The 14,403-nt window shown below is 58.2% G+C and overlaps 1 protein-coding gene across 3 annotated transcripts in view; it reads left to right on the top strand.

Moving 5' to 3' along the window:
* Positions 1 to 14,403, top strand: part of PIK3C2B (phosphatidylinositol-4-phosphate 3-kinase catalytic subunit type 2 beta) — a 63,163-nt gene that overhangs the window by 28,530 nt on the left and 20,230 nt on the right. For all 3 annotated transcript variants that reach the window (XM_051821194.3, XM_002717574.6, XM_051821195.3), the window contains 9 exons: positions 3,774 to 3,885; positions 4,013 to 4,092; positions 5,580 to 5,643; positions 6,842 to 6,988; positions 7,503 to 7,536; positions 8,282 to 8,477; positions 9,559 to 9,681; positions 12,501 to 12,668; positions 13,095 to 13,206. In XM_051821194.3, the coding sequence (XP_051677154.3) occupies positions 3,774 to 3,885; positions 4,013 to 4,092; positions 5,580 to 5,643; positions 6,842 to 6,988; positions 7,503 to 7,536; positions 8,282 to 8,477; positions 9,559 to 9,681; positions 12,501 to 12,668; positions 13,095 to 13,206 (1,036 nt within the window). The remainder of the gene's footprint in view (positions 1 to 3,773; positions 3,886 to 4,012; positions 4,093 to 5,579; positions 5,644 to 6,841; positions 6,989 to 7,502; positions 7,537 to 8,281; positions 8,478 to 9,558; positions 9,682 to 12,500; positions 12,669 to 13,094; positions 13,207 to 14,403) is intronic.

Here is a 14,403-nt window from a genome sequence, read left to right as displayed (position 1 = left end):
GGCTAATCCTCTCCCTTGAGGCGCCGGCACACCGGGTTCTAATCCCGGTCGGGGCGCCGGATTCTGTCCCAGTTGCTCCTCTTCCAGGCCAGCTCTCTGCTGTGGCCAGAGAGTGCAGTGGAGGATGGCCCAAGTGCTTGGGCCCTGCACCCGCATGGAGAAGCACCTGGCTCCTGGCTCCTGCCTTCGGGTAGGCGTGGTGCACCGGCCGCAGCGCGCTGGCCGCGGTGGCCATTGGAGGGTGAACCAACGGCAAAGGAAGACCTTTCTCTCTGTCTCTCTGTCTCTCTCACTGTCCACTCTGCCTGTCAAAAAAAAAAAAAAAAAAAAAAGAAAGAAAAGAAAGGCAGAGTGACAGAAAGAGAGGCAGAGAGATAGAGAGAGCTCGTCCATCCACTGGTTCATCCCCCGCATGCCTGAAACAGCCAGGGCTGGGCAAGCTGAAGCCAGGAGCCCGGAACCGCATCCAGGCTTCTCACCTGGTGGCAGAAACTTCAGTACTGAAGCCGGCACCTGCTGGCCCTTGGGGTGCACAGGCAGGAAGCTGGGTGCAAAGCCGAGGAGCCAGGACTGGAAGTAGGCACTGGGGTGGGGGCTGTGCGTCGGGGCAGTGACGTAACTGCTGCCTCTGCCTGGGTTCCTTCCTGGGCCAGGGATGATTTGTGGGGAGGAGGGGGCTGGGTTGCCACAGCGCTCCCTGAGCCTCCTCTGCAACAGGGTTCTTTTTTTTTTTTAAACTCAAATTATCTTTTATTCTTTTGGCAAACATCAGATAATATGAGCAAAACTATATTGCTCACTAAAGTAATACACATTCTATTTTCTTTATACAAGTTGTAAACATATTTAAGTAGAAAAAATTCCTGGCTACGACATATTCCAGAACTCTTGACACACACTGTTCTAAGATGAAACCAAGCTTATGTAACTTCCATAAGACCATCATCATACAGCAAAACTAAATTAGTATATGCTGCTTTTGCATTAACACCTGCCATTTTTTTAAAAAGACTTTTTAAAAAAGATTTATTTATTTATTTGAAAGTCAGAGTTACACAGAGAGAGGAGAGGCAGAGGGAGAGAGAGAGTCTTCCATCTGCTGGTTCACTCTCCAAGTGGCCGCAATGGGCAGAGCTGCACCGATCCGGAGCCGGGAGCTTCCTCCGGGTCTCCCACGTGGATGCAGGGGCCCAAGGACTTGGGCCATCCTCCACTGCTTTCCCAGGACACAGCAGAGAGCTGGACCATAGAGGAGCAGCTGGGACTAGAACCGGCGCCCATATGGGATGCCGGCACTGCGGACAGTGGCTTTACCCACTACGCCACAGCGCTGGCCCCTAAAAGACTTTTTGGTTATCATTAAAATGATATTTACCTGAAGTTTTATGAATGATCAGAAGCCGATCACACAAACCTAGTTCATAATCATAGTGGTCATTTAAAAATTTGTTAAAATAATAAAAATACAAGTATGAATAAATAATTAAGAAAATTCTAACTTCTTGTTAGAGGGGAAAAAAAAGCTACCAGTAAGTTTTCTTCCAGATATTTTAGATGTAGGTGGAATTCACAAGTAGGCTACATCAGACTTTTACTGTTAATGCTGATATTTTTATTCTATAGCAGCAGATTGTTTCAAAATAAACCCAAAGCGTTTACCATTTTACAATTTAATTTTTTTACACATTTCTGACCCCCAAAAGTTGAGATCAAGTGTCACAAACAGGCAGCCCTCAGAATGTATTTCGTTTGGCAGGCAGAGTGACTTTCTCCTCTCTTGAACTGCAGTCCTTCAGGAGCTGCTCTGGTTGCCGGCAGTCCCTGGTGTGACAGGCGTATGAGACGCACACCTCATTTCACGTCATAAGCCCAATGTTTACTTACAAAAAAATTGATTGCATTCATGGAGCAAATGTCTTATGTTACAAGCATGATGATAAACCTTACTGTGGTACTTCTGATTTGGGGAAAACTCATCAAACAGAAAAGGTCGCAATTTCCTACTACTTCCTTAACATAACAAAATATCAGACACAGGTATGTATGGATACTGTGTGCTTAGAAAGGATACTGTTATGAGCCCTTGAAATTTGAGCTACACAAATCATTCCTATAGGAAAGTGTTGTAGACCGACTTCACTATGGAGGTCATGGCTCCCAACAGTGGCTGTCAGCCTAAAAACTCTCAGCTTTTTGAGTTGATGGAAAGGCAACATTAATAAGGCTAATAAAGCAACAAGTAACAACGACCTTCATCTAATCTTAAAGGGGAAACATAAAGCGAGAAATCCTCTAAGTTAAATTGGAGGAAAAAAAAAGAGGAAATTGAAATAAATGTGTCCTTGGACCCTTTTTCCTGTGCAAGGTACAGAATAAGAGAGGTCACAAATGTTTCTTGGTGGAGAGGCCACACAGACAGCAATGCAAGGACACACACACACACACACACACACATTTGTAGTTACAAAGAGAAGCAAGAAATGATGGTACTAGCTCCAGTCTGACGTTTAAGAAACAGCAAAGAACAAATGAATTAGAAAGACAGTAATCTGCCAGCGCCGTGGCTCACTAGGCTAATCCTCCACCTAGCAGCGCCGGCACACTGGGTTCTAGTCCCGGTCGGGGCGCCGGATTCTGTCCCAGTTGCCCCTCTTCCAGGCCAGCTCTCTGCTGTGGTCCGGGAGTACAGTGGAGGATGGCCCAGGTGCTTGGGCCCTGCACCCCATGGGAGACCAGGAGAAGCACCTGGCTCCTGGCTTCAGATCACACCGGCCACAGCGCGCCAGCCGCGGTGGCCATTGGAGGGTGAACCAATGGCAAAGGAAGACCTGTCTCTCTCTCTCTCTCACTGTCCACTCTGCCTGTCCAAAAAAAAAAAAAAAAAAAAAAAGACAGTAATCTGTTAGGTCTTTCTAAAGTTATACACAAATAAAAAACTAATCTCTCATTGTTTAGGTTTAAATCCGACAGGGAATACCTATTTGCCTTTGAATTTTTTCTTTGAAGTTAATGACTGATTCTCATCTGAATAAATATTTTTTAAGTTTTTAATTATCAAGGTAAATAAGCTTCTTAACTGCACTGGCATAGGGTTATATCAAAAGCTTCATTCACTAATCCCCTCAGTACCAAGGTTACTGTAATCAAGTTCATTGTATAAGCATTAATTAAATTTGCTATGCAACAGGGTTGTGAGTGCTGGGGCCGGGGTAGTGGGAACAGCCTGTAGGGGGCGTCTCCAGGAAGTCTGTAGAGCTGTGAGGGTTCTCCCCATAAGGCAGGGATCGCAGACGTTCAGTGGGGACATCCTGGCCGGCCTCCTGCTGGGTTGGCTTCTTTGCACCTGAGCTGGTGATGTGGGACGAGGGTGACACAGAGCTTCCGCCTTGAAGCCTGAGCAGTGACCCTCCCATTGGCTCCTTCTACTAAAGCCAAGAGAATGGGGTTTAAACAGCTGCCCCTATTAGCCTGGCTACTCCCCACTGTCCCCAGCAGTTCCTGCTCTGCAGGGATCCAGTGATGGTGACACCGGTGGTAATAACCCAGGCGAGTCGATATTTGCACAGACCAAGGGTTAAGTGTGTCGGATGGCTTCAGTGCAGGCTGACCTCCGTTCCTTCCCCTGGCACGACCCTAATGTCAGGAGCCACAGCAGGTGCCACCCCCTGCATCTCCACCTTCACCCCGATTCTCTCTCCCCACGGCTCGGGTGGGCCTCTCCCTTCCTGCTGAGCCCCCAGGATGCTAACGGTCTTGTCCCCCTGCCGCACCAGCAAGCATGCCCTGGGCAGCCACGAGTACATTCAGTACTGCCGCAAGTTTGACGTTGACATCCGGTTACAGCTGATGGAGCAGAAGGCCGTACGCAGCGACCTGGCCCGGACGGTTCGTGTGGGGCATGTTGGGTGGTTGCAGGGGGCTGGGGAGGTGGGGCGTTGGAGGGCAACAGTGAACAGGCGGACAGGAGGTAGGGGCACCGGGCTGGGGTGAGGATGGCACTGTTCATACACAGGTGAATGATGACCAGAGCCCGTCCACCTTGAACTACCTCGTCCATCTACAAGAGAGGCCAGTCAAACAGACCATCAGCAGGTGAGGGGTGGGGGACGGTCCTGGATGTGGTCCAGAAGGCACCGGGAGAGGCTCCCAGCAGACTCGCCTGCTTGCCTTTCTGTTAGAGCCAAGAGGTCCTTGCAGGTGGCAAGAGCTCCAGTCCTTAGGCTGACGCCGCGGCTCAATAGGCTAATCCTCCGCCTGCGGCATCGGCACACCAGGTTCTAGTCCCAGTCGGGGCGCCGGATTCTGTCCCGGTTGCCCCTCTTCCAGGCCAGCTCTCTGCTGTGGCCCGAGGGTGCAGTGGAGGATGGCCCAAGTGCTTGGGCCCTGTACCCGCATGGGAGACCAGGAGAAGCACCTGGCTCCTGCCATTGGATCAGCGTGGTGCTCTGGCCGCAGCACGCCGGCTGTGGCAGCCATTGGAGGGTGAACCAACGGCAAAGGAAGAAGGAAGACCTTTCTCTCTGTCTCTCTCTCTCACTGTCCACTCTGCCTGTCCAAAAAAAAAAAAGGCAAAAATCATAAAAAAACGCTCCAGTCGGGCCGGCGCCGCGGCTCACTAGGCTAATCCTCCGCCTAGCGGCGCCGGCACACCGGGTTCTAGTCCCGGTCGGGGCGCCGGATTCTGTCCCAGTTGCCCCTCTTCCAGGCCAGCCCTCTGCTGTGGCCAGGGAGTGCAGTGGAGGATGGCCCAGGTGCTTGGGCCCTGCACCCCATGGGAGACCAGGAAAAGCACCTGGCTCCTGGCTCCTGCCATCGGATCAGCGCGGTGCGCCGGCCGCAGCGCGCCAGCCGCGGCGGCCATTGGAGGGTGAACCAACGGCAAAGGAAGACCTTTCTCTCTGTCTCTCTCTCTCACTGTCCACTCTGCCTGTCAAAAAACAAAAAAAAAAAAAAAACAAAAAAAAAACAAAACAAAAAAACAAACAAAAACGCTCCAGTCCAAGAGTCTTGTCAGGCAACATCCATTCTTTTTCCTTTTTTTTTTTCTTTCAATTTGAGAGGCAGAGAAAGAGTCAGAGAGAAACAGCTCCTATGGGCCGGTTCACTTGCTAAGTGCCTGCAATGGCCGGGGCTGGGCCAGGCTTCTGAAGCTGGGAGCCAAGAACTCCATCCTGGGGTCCCATGTGGGTGGCAGGGACTCAGCTACTTGAACCATCATCTGCTGCCTCCCAGGGTGCACGTTAGCAGGAAGCTGCATTTGGAAGCAGAGCCTGAACTTGAACCAGAGCACTCCCATGAGGGATGCAGTATTTCCACTGGCGTTGTAACCACTAGGCCAGCTGCCCGCCCCCAGCTGCCCACTCCCCTTTCCTCTGGCCATCATACTCTGGGCCAGAGATGGCCAAGTGGGAAGGGCTGTGCCTCCGGTCTTCAAGGGGTGAACACAAAGGGTGGGAACCACTTTAAATCAGGGTCTGATCTGCGAGTGGAGGAGAAGGAGGGCAGGAGGGAGGCTCCTGGGCGGGCCCTGGGTCTTCTGTGACCTCTCCTGTGATTTCTCCCTGCCCCCACCTCCCCAGGCAGGCCCTGAGTCTTCTGTTCGACACCTACCACAACGAGGTGGACGCCTTTCTGCTGGCTGATGTGAGTGCGGCTCCCCTCCCCCACTCTCCTCCCCCCATCCTGGCATCAGCCGGCGCTGAGGGCTCTGGGGAGACACCAGAAATCCGTGCCAGACACTTCTGTTTATTTCCCAGCTCGTGGGTACACCGAGACTGCTGGCTACTGAGCAGCTGGCAAATAGGTCGAATGGGGTGCTGGTTTTGGGAGAAGGGCTGGGTCAGGACCTGTACCCTGGTCCCGCTCTCTGGAGTGGGGCACGTCCAGAGCTAAGCGACCCAGAGCTGTGCCCCAGCTGCGGCCCCCGAGCGTGCAGTGAGGGGCGTAGTCTCAGTAACCCCTGCTTCAGAGGTCTGTTGTACAGGTGTCGCAGGTGGAAACCCCTCAGGTGCAGGAGGACCCGGATGTGCGGTAGGGTGGGCGGGGCTGGAGACCTCCCCACGTGGACTCGCATGGAGTCTGCAGCCTTGGTACCGTGACAATGAGTGTTTGCCCAACGTCACGAGCTAAAGGAAGCCTGGCAGTGATCTTCAAGTTCATGGTTATTGGCAGGGCTGGGCACGCTGTCCTGTTCAGCCCTTTGCCCACTGCCGAAGTCCCTTCACCAGCAGCCTCTGGTGGTACGCGTGGGTGATGAGAGGGCGCTCTTTGAACACCTGTCCAGCGCTGGTCTGGCCTGAGCTAGAGGCTGTGCTGGCCCTCAGGAAGCTTGTGTTCTTGTTAGCAAAACGGAAGAGTCACGTAACACTAAGCAAATGGGCAGAGCTGCCCTGCAGAGAGACTCGGAGGGTACACGGTGGGGGCGGCTCCCCTGTGAAGCCGGTAGGGCATGGACGCGGGTCATCGGGCCGGGTTGGGTGGGAAGTGAGGAAGCTGCAGGAGCCCACGGGCAGGGGAAGGCGGGGTGGGGTCGGGGTGTCGGGTCTAAGGACTGAGATGAGATTTGGGAATTCTACGTGAGGTTATGAGAAGTGAGTCAGTGGGCAGGCAGGGCCTTGCATGGAGGGCCAGGTCCCATTGACTGTGTGTGAGTGTGGGAGGCTGTTGCTGGCGGGAGGCTGGCCAGAGCATTTGCTGGTGTTGGATATTGGTCTCTGAAGCATGCATTCTGCTAGGTATTTTGGAGGGTCGTGACCCCCCCCCCCCACGCATTTCTCCAAAGACCTTGGGGGCTGGGGGCCGGGAGCCCTCACTGGGCCGCTGCTTGCTTGCTCACTTGCAGGGGGACTTCCCGCTGAAGGCCGACCGGGTGGTCCAGTCCGTCAAGGCCATCTGCAACGCCCTGGCTGCCGTGGAAACGCCTGAGATCACCAGCGCCCTCAACCAGCTGCCCCCCTGCCCTTCCCGCATGCAGCCCACGATCCAGAAGGTACAGGGGCCGGGCGCCAGCTGGGGGGGGGGAGCAGCCCTGCTGGCCACCCGAGCTGCCACTGCTCCGTGCCCCCGTGCACGCTGGCTACGAAGCCTCTCCCCGCCATCCGCCTTTTATGTCCGAGTGCTTCAGTCCCGTGGGCCCTAGCATAACGTTTGCCAAGCATGGCCCCTCTTCCTGGGGCTGAGGACCAGCGAGGGCCTGCCCCTGGGCTTGCTGGGCTTGGGCCTACAGTTTGAGGATCCATCAGGGTACAAACCAGGCCGGGGGGAACATCCCCGCTGAGAGGGGTCTCCATGCCAGCGCCGGGGCCATGGCTGTCTGCAGCTGAGTGTCCTCTCACCTGGCGGGACACTGACCATTTCCACCTTCTGTCCCCTCGTCCTGACCATCACAGAGCCTGGGGCAGCCCTGCGCCTCCCATTTCAGCCCAGTCCGGCCCAGACGGCCCCGGCTGTGACACCAGAGGCTAGGGCTCTGCAGCCCATTCCCTCTCCTTTTTCCCCAACAGGACCCCAGCGTCTTGGCTGTACGGGAAAACCGAGGTGAGGGGGCTCCTGTCCACCTGTGTCAGGCAGCTGCAGCGGTGGCTCTGCAGGCTTCTTTTCTCCTGGGCCTCTGCACTTGCGTGTTTGAGTTCACTGCTGCATGTGTGGGCATGCGTGTGCGCACGTGTGCTGGAGAGCCCACTCCTTCCCACCACGCGCTTTCTCCTCTTTCTTCCATGTCATTGCCCCTGATGTCCCCAGGGGAGGGTGACAAGGTGGCATAATGTGGGCGTGGGGGCGGGCGAGGCTGCACGTGTCCACTGGGCTGCCCACAGCCCTGTGATTCCAGTCTGGAGTGGGTTGAGGAGGGACTTTTCCCTAGGATTCTCCCCCTGAGCCCTGCGAGCAGGACTTTGTTCTCAAAGGCCCCTCTCGCTGGGATCCCTACTGTGGCCCTCACAGTGCCTCCCGCATAGCCTGGGACCAGCGCGTCATCGGCAGCATCCTCTCTTTGGAAGAACTCGGTGGTTGTTATCACTGTCATTTCCTAAAAGGCAGGACCTCTTAGCACTAAATAAGTAACAATGCATAAAAATGAAGTGCGTGTTTAAAACTGAACAGTTATCACTCTAGGAAAAGCTCACGGCCCCAAAGATGGGGGAGCTTGGTCATGGCTGTTAGAGACGGTCTGGCATTTGGGGACCCCCGGTGCTAGGCTGTCCCCTCCTCGCCAGTGCCATGGCAACGAGATGGGGCCGGTGGAGGCCTCACGAGCGTCCCTTCCGATGCCTCCCTGCCACAGAGAAGGTCGTGGAAGCGCTGACGGCTGCCATCCTGGACCTGGTGGAGCTGTACTGCAACACGTTCAACGCAGACTTCCAGACGGTGGCGCCCGGGAGCCGCAAGCACGCCCTGGTGCAGGAGGCCTGCCATTTCTCCGGGGCCCTGGCCTTCACCATCTACGCCACCCACCGCATCCCCATCACTTGGGTCGCCAGGTGAGCCGGGCCGAGGGGCCCCCCGGGCCAGCTGAGCTGGACTCCCGTGCCCCCTCCTTGCCCGCGCCTGACCTCGCCAGCCTCACTCTTGGGATGCCTGGCTCTGTGGGACTGAGGGGTGAGCCGAGTGCCCGAGGGGGACCTGGGCCAGGCCGTCCCTGAGGAGGAGAGAGCGGGTCCCCTAGGAGACCCCGAGCCGAGCCGCTGCCATTCCCTCTGGCTCCGCGTCCCTGCCCCCGCCAGGTCCATGGCCAGCTGAGGGAGACGGGCGACAGATGGCCTGTTCCCAGAGAGTGACTGCGCTCCCCTGTGGGTGCACAATGGGCGGGGCGGGGAGGTGGGGGTGACCCTTTGTCTGGGGTTCCCCAGGCTGCAGGGGTGGGTGGAGGAGCAAGATCGCTGGGAATCCTCAGCTCCTCTGCTGGGTCCCCGGCCTGGGGCAACAGGCCCTCTGCACCCCCTCCCCTGCCCCCTCCCCTCCTCTTCCCCTCATCTCTTTGTTCCTCCCTTAATGTATTCCTCTGGGCGGTTGGCTGGGAACAAAGGAGGCAGCCTGGGAAACCCAGGCCTTCTCTGACCTCTTCTGTCAGGCACCTGTCACGAGCCACAGGGACCCCCATGTGTTGGCATTCATGGTGGCATATGTTGCTTTCCTCCCCTGCCCATGTATGCACACAACACACGCCTATGCACATACCGACACACATGTGCCCACATGCATGTATGCACACACATACTTGGATGCACACATGCATGCTTGCGTACACATACACACCCACACACACATACACATGCACACACAGGCACCTGACTCTAAGGAGGAGGCTGCAAGGCCAGTTCCATGGAAGGAAAAGAAGCCATTGCTAAGCACGGAGGGTGTGACGGGGCCAAGGGACCCAGGTTGAGCTGCGGGTCGCTGAGCCAATGTCCGGAAATCAGCCGGGCTGCCCGCTGCCCTGGCCCCTGACTGAGAGGGGTCTTGTGGGGGACATGGGGTTTGCCCTTCGGGGGACACACAGGTTCGGGTGGCTGAGTCGGGTTTGGGAGCTGGCTGTGCTGACCCGCTCCCTCTCCTCTGTAGCTATGAAGATTTCTACCTCTCCTGCTCCCTCAGCCACGGCGGCAAGGAGCTGTGCAGCCCGCTGCAGACCCGAAGGGCTCACTTCTCCAAGTACCTGTTCCACCTCATTGTCTGGGACCAGCAGTAAGCCCTCCCCTGGGGCGGGGCGGGGTGGGGCGGGGTGGGGCGGGGCCAGGCCACTGCGCACCTGCTCACCCTCAGGAGCGGCCCTGGGGGTCAGATCAGCAGGCCAGTACCGTGGGTGCGCGCCTGTATTAAACCTGGGGCTCTGGTGCTAGCCCTGAGCTGACAAGCCGTTCAGCTTTGGGGGTGCGTATTTCTACGCCCGAGCTGTGTGAGGATGCGCGAAGGACCGTGTAAATGCAAGCTGTCGATTTCGATAGTGCTTCACTGTTGTGATCCCGGCTCCCTTCCTCCCAGGGTGTCCTTAGAACCGAGGGAGGAGCCGGTGCTCTCAGCTGCTCGGGTGGGGGGAGTTGGCCAGCGGGGGGAGCATGGGCTTGGAGCCGCAGGCCCTGACCCTCATCTCGTGTTCTCTCCGGCTTTTCTGGCTCTCGGGCTCTCACACCGGTACACCTGCTGAACTCGGAGGTGGTTGCAGTCCGGAAATGAGAGAGGCAGGTCGTGATTGACAGTGTGAGGCCACAGCACAGGGTGGCAGCAATCGCCGTTTCTGACCCATAATTGGGTGTCAGGAAGGGAGTGGAGGAGGGGGTGCCCCAGAGGGTGGCGTGGCGGGCGTTTGCGGGCCCCGTGCCCCGACTGTGGTGCTCTGTCCTCCCCCAGACGGTCAGCAGGCTGTCACTTCCCCAGGCTGCCTGTGTCTGCACCTGCGTTTGCAGCAGCTCTGCAGCCGGGGTGCTGGGAGTGCACGGGGAAGGGACAGATGCAAGGGGCCGAGACAGGTGGAGGAAGAGCCGAGGCGGTGCCGGCAGGGGTGGGTCCCTTTGCACGCGGACATCAGGGCACGTGGAGCCTTCCCTGTTCCTCACACATCGGCCATACGGGTGTAGGCACAGCCAGGCCAAGAGACTCCCCGTGGAGGCAGTCAGTGTGGCTCCTGCGTTTCACGGTCCCTGCGGGCCTCTCTTTTTGCCGCCGTCAAGTTGTGCCTTTCTGTGTTCTGGAGGACCCCCAAATTTGGCCTTGGGTCTTTTCCCCGTCTGCCCGGTGGTCCCCTTCCACTCCCATGGAGATGTCGCCTTGATCCTAGAGGGCGGTCCCTTCTCACTTAGAGCTCTGCAGAGGGCGCCATCTCCACCCTGCCCGTCCTGGTGCCCCGGGGAGGTCTCTTGGTCCTTCACGGTCAAGACCAAGCCACTTGGGAGGAGGCCTCCGTGTGGCTCTGGGCCAGGCGCCCTCTCCTTACTGGAGGTCACCCAACCTGGAGTGGCCAGGACAGCAGGTCTACCGCAGTGCTGTGTGAGGCGCGCTTAGGGCACTGCGGGTTAAGTACTCGGCTTCCTTCTTCATCGTCGTCCTGGGAGCCGCTTTCTCTGTTCCAGGTGACGGCCGGGCGGCTGATCCATGTACGTGAAAACACGGGGTGTGTGGCCCAGCTCCTGTGCAGGCCCCGCCGTGTGCACACCCCACACAAGGTGTTCCCCTCTTCCCTGACGAGAGTGAGGTGCACAGACCTGAGTGAAGCTGCCCAGGGTTGTGAGTGGTGGCACCAGGAAACCAGCACATTCCAGGACTCCTTCCTGTAGGAGGCGGCATCTGTGATGTGACGCCGAGGAATGAATTGCAGGAAGCAGAGGGGTTTCTCCAGCAGGGAGTTAAGTTCAAGGCCTGGTTATCCTGACGGACCCAGGAGGAGGTCTGTGGGAAGGTTCTAGAATTCCAGATAGGCCTGAGCACTGAGGGGACGTGGTCTGGGCTGGCCGTGGGCCCCTTTCCCTCTGGACACGATCCTGGAAGGTGCTCGGGACTCGCTCCCTGTCCCCTCTGCTGTGGGTCAGCTGATCCCTTCGCACTGCAGCTTCAGGGATCAGCTAACGAGATCTCAAAATAGGCCCAGCCGCCAGGGCCGGTCACCTCCAGCCAAGTCCAGCCCAGGCCTCGCTGGCTGCTGGAGGGCCCTAATTTTAGGGTCGAGGCAGCTGGGGCCGAGCAGGGCCGTGCCAGTCTCTGGCAGGCGGGCGGATGGGTGGGAGGGCCTCACCGGGGCAGAGTCCCCGGAGGAGCGAGGGCACCGGGCAGGGAGGCTGCTTTCTCGCGAAGCTGCTGACGTGGGGTGGCCGCCCTGCCTCTGGGACCCGGGGCTGGCCAGGAGGGTGTGACTGTGTGGATTTTGGCCTGGGGCCGGCTTCCAGGAAAGGTAACTGTGGGTCCTCCCTCTGTTTCCAAGGCTCCTGATCCTGAACTTGAAGGGCGTGGCTGGGCGTGACTCAGGGGGAGTGGTGGGCTTTGTGTCTGGTTTCCTGGGCCCTGCCAATTGGCCTTGTCCCAGCCCAGGGCCTTCGAAACCTCTTCTTCTTATCCCCGTGCCTTTGAGCGTGTTTGGGGCAAGCGCAGACCTGAGGACAGGTGGGAGAGGTGCGGCGGGGTAGGGGTGAGCAAGGCTGGCGTACGGGGTGCTTCCTCCTGGTGGCTCTCAGCAGCCTCAAGTCGGGGAGGCATGGGAACTGCGGATGGAATAGGGGACGGGAGCAGCCCTGGACACTCCCTGGCCCTCCTCCCCCCAGTCCTGAAGCCAGAGGCGGAGCCTGGCTCCAGTGTGGGGCGTGTGGGACAGCTGCCACCTGGGCTGTTGTTCTGACCATGTGCAGCCTGCAGGCAGGGACCCCCTGCCTCACCCCGAGGGGCTCCAAGGACATCAGCAGGTGCTTTCCAGGCCTCCCGAGGAGGTTCCCTTTGGGGCCTGGTCTCAGAGAGGAAGGCCCAGCTCCCCGCCTGCGCTTGAGGGTGCCCCCTCCTGACTCACGTCCTGTCCTCCCCAGGATCTGCTTCCCAGTGCAGGTGAACCGGCTGCCTCGGGAGACCCTGCTGTGTGCCACTCTCTATGCACTGCCCATCCCCCCGCCCGGGAGCTCCTCAGAGGCCAATAAGCAGCGACGGGTGCCCGAAGCCCTGGGCTGGGTCACCACCCCGCTCTTCAACTTCAGGCAGTATGTGAGCCCCAGCACAGCTGCGACCCGGGCTTGGGAGGGAGGGCTGGGAAGAGAGACAGGGGGCTAGTGACCAGGACTGTCGGCGTAGGCAAGAACCCTGGGCAGGGCTGGCAGCACACGGCCGCTGGGTGGCACACCGAAGCAGGTTGTCCTGCCTTGCCATCCGGCATCCGGCCCAACCCCCGTCTCAGTGAGTATCCCTGCCCCCAGGCCTGCAGACCAGGTGTGGTGCCTCCCGGAGGGGGCGGGCTTTTATAGGACATGGAAGAAGGCAGAGGCCGTGGTCTGTGGGGCGAATGAGAGAGATGGGAGTTCAGTGGTGGCTTCCAAAGAGGAAGCAGGTTTGGGATTGGAGGAGCAGGTGGGAGACCCTCTGCTTAGCCGGTGGGTTTGTTGGCACGCGCCACCCTCCCTCCTCCTTAGGGTCCTGACCTGTGGCCGGAAGCTTCTGGGCTTGTGGCCAGCGACACAGGAAAACCCCAGTGCCCGTTGGAGCGCTCCTAACTTCCACCAGCCGGACAGTGTCATCCTGCAGGTGAGACTCCGCTGGAGCCAGCTGCAGGCTTCCCCCCTTACACTGGGGCCTGGGACTCGGCATGGGAGGACGGTGTGCTGGAGCCGCAGGGTGAATGTGGTTAGAGGCTCGGGGGTCCCCGGCTCCCAACTCCTGCAGCTTCCCTTTGGTTTCCAGGAGTCTGCATGTAGGGTCTGAGGCCTGCCCCATCCTGGGGAGTCCTTTGTATTGACCCCTCACCCTTGTGATCAAGGCTGAGCTGCCCCCTCCCCCTGGCCAGTCACTCTGCGCGTTTGTAGGGTAGACCCATTGTCCTAGGGGAGGAGGAAGAGCTGGCCAGGTCCAAGGTCCAGGTCCTGCTTCCTGGTTCCCCTTTCTGTGGTCCTGAGAGTCTTTGCTACAGAGCATGGAGTATCAGAGTCCTTAATGAAATCGAAATGGCATCAAATGAAAGCTGCCTGAGGCGGGTTTCTGTTTTTCATTTTATTTAGTTAGTTTATTTAAGAGACGGCCAAAGAGAGAGCTTCTGTCTGCTGGCTCACTACTCAAATGCCCACAAAGGTTAGGAACGGGCCAGGCCAGATCCAGGAGCTGAGAACCCAACTGCTTGAGCTGCCTCCCAGGGTGCACGTTAGCCATGAAGCTGGACTCGCACAGGCACTGCGAGGGGGGTGCAGGTGTCCCGAGCACCCTCCTAACTCTTAGGTCAAACGGCTGCTCCAAGGCAGGAGCCTTGTCTGTCTCCCTCACTGCCCTGTGCCCAGGGCCTAGAACAATGCCCGGCATGAGCTAGGGTTCAACCAGCAATTCCAGAAGGAGGGAAAGTAGGACACCCTTGGAGAAGAGGCTCACTGAGCTCTGAACCCACTGTAGCCAGGTGGACATCTGGTGTCCCAGGCCCTAGGGTTGGTAGGGCCCTTACCCAGCAGGTGGTCCCGCCTCCTCCCCGCTGCTCACTGGTTCTGGGCTGGGGCCCATCCCTTCCCCTGGCTCTGTCTCAACCCAGCCACTTCCTCCCTGGTTCTTTTCCCCTCTTTTGCTTCCTTCCCAGTTCCTGCTGGAAGGGAGTTCGGGGCTCCCCGAGTCCACCTGGGTCATGTGTTTTATGCAGAGTCAGAGGGGAAGGGAGGTGGGAGCAAGGCGGGAAAGTGGGCAGCCAGCCAGTGGGGGCCCCGTTCATGCCGTCTCTTCTCTCCCCTCTCTCATCCCCCGCCCCCA

Source organism: Oryctolagus cuniculus, chromosome 13, assembly GCF_051225735.1.
Source record: "Oryctolagus cuniculus isolate XC-2025 breed Fujian yellow rabbit chromosome 13, ASM5122573v1, whole genome shotgun sequence".
In the NCBI taxonomy this organism is placed as follows: Eukaryota; Metazoa; Chordata; class Mammalia; order Lagomorpha; family Leporidae; genus Oryctolagus; species Oryctolagus cuniculus.
Note: the sequence above shows the minus strand (reverse complement) of the source record. Positions and strands in the feature narration are given on the sequence as shown.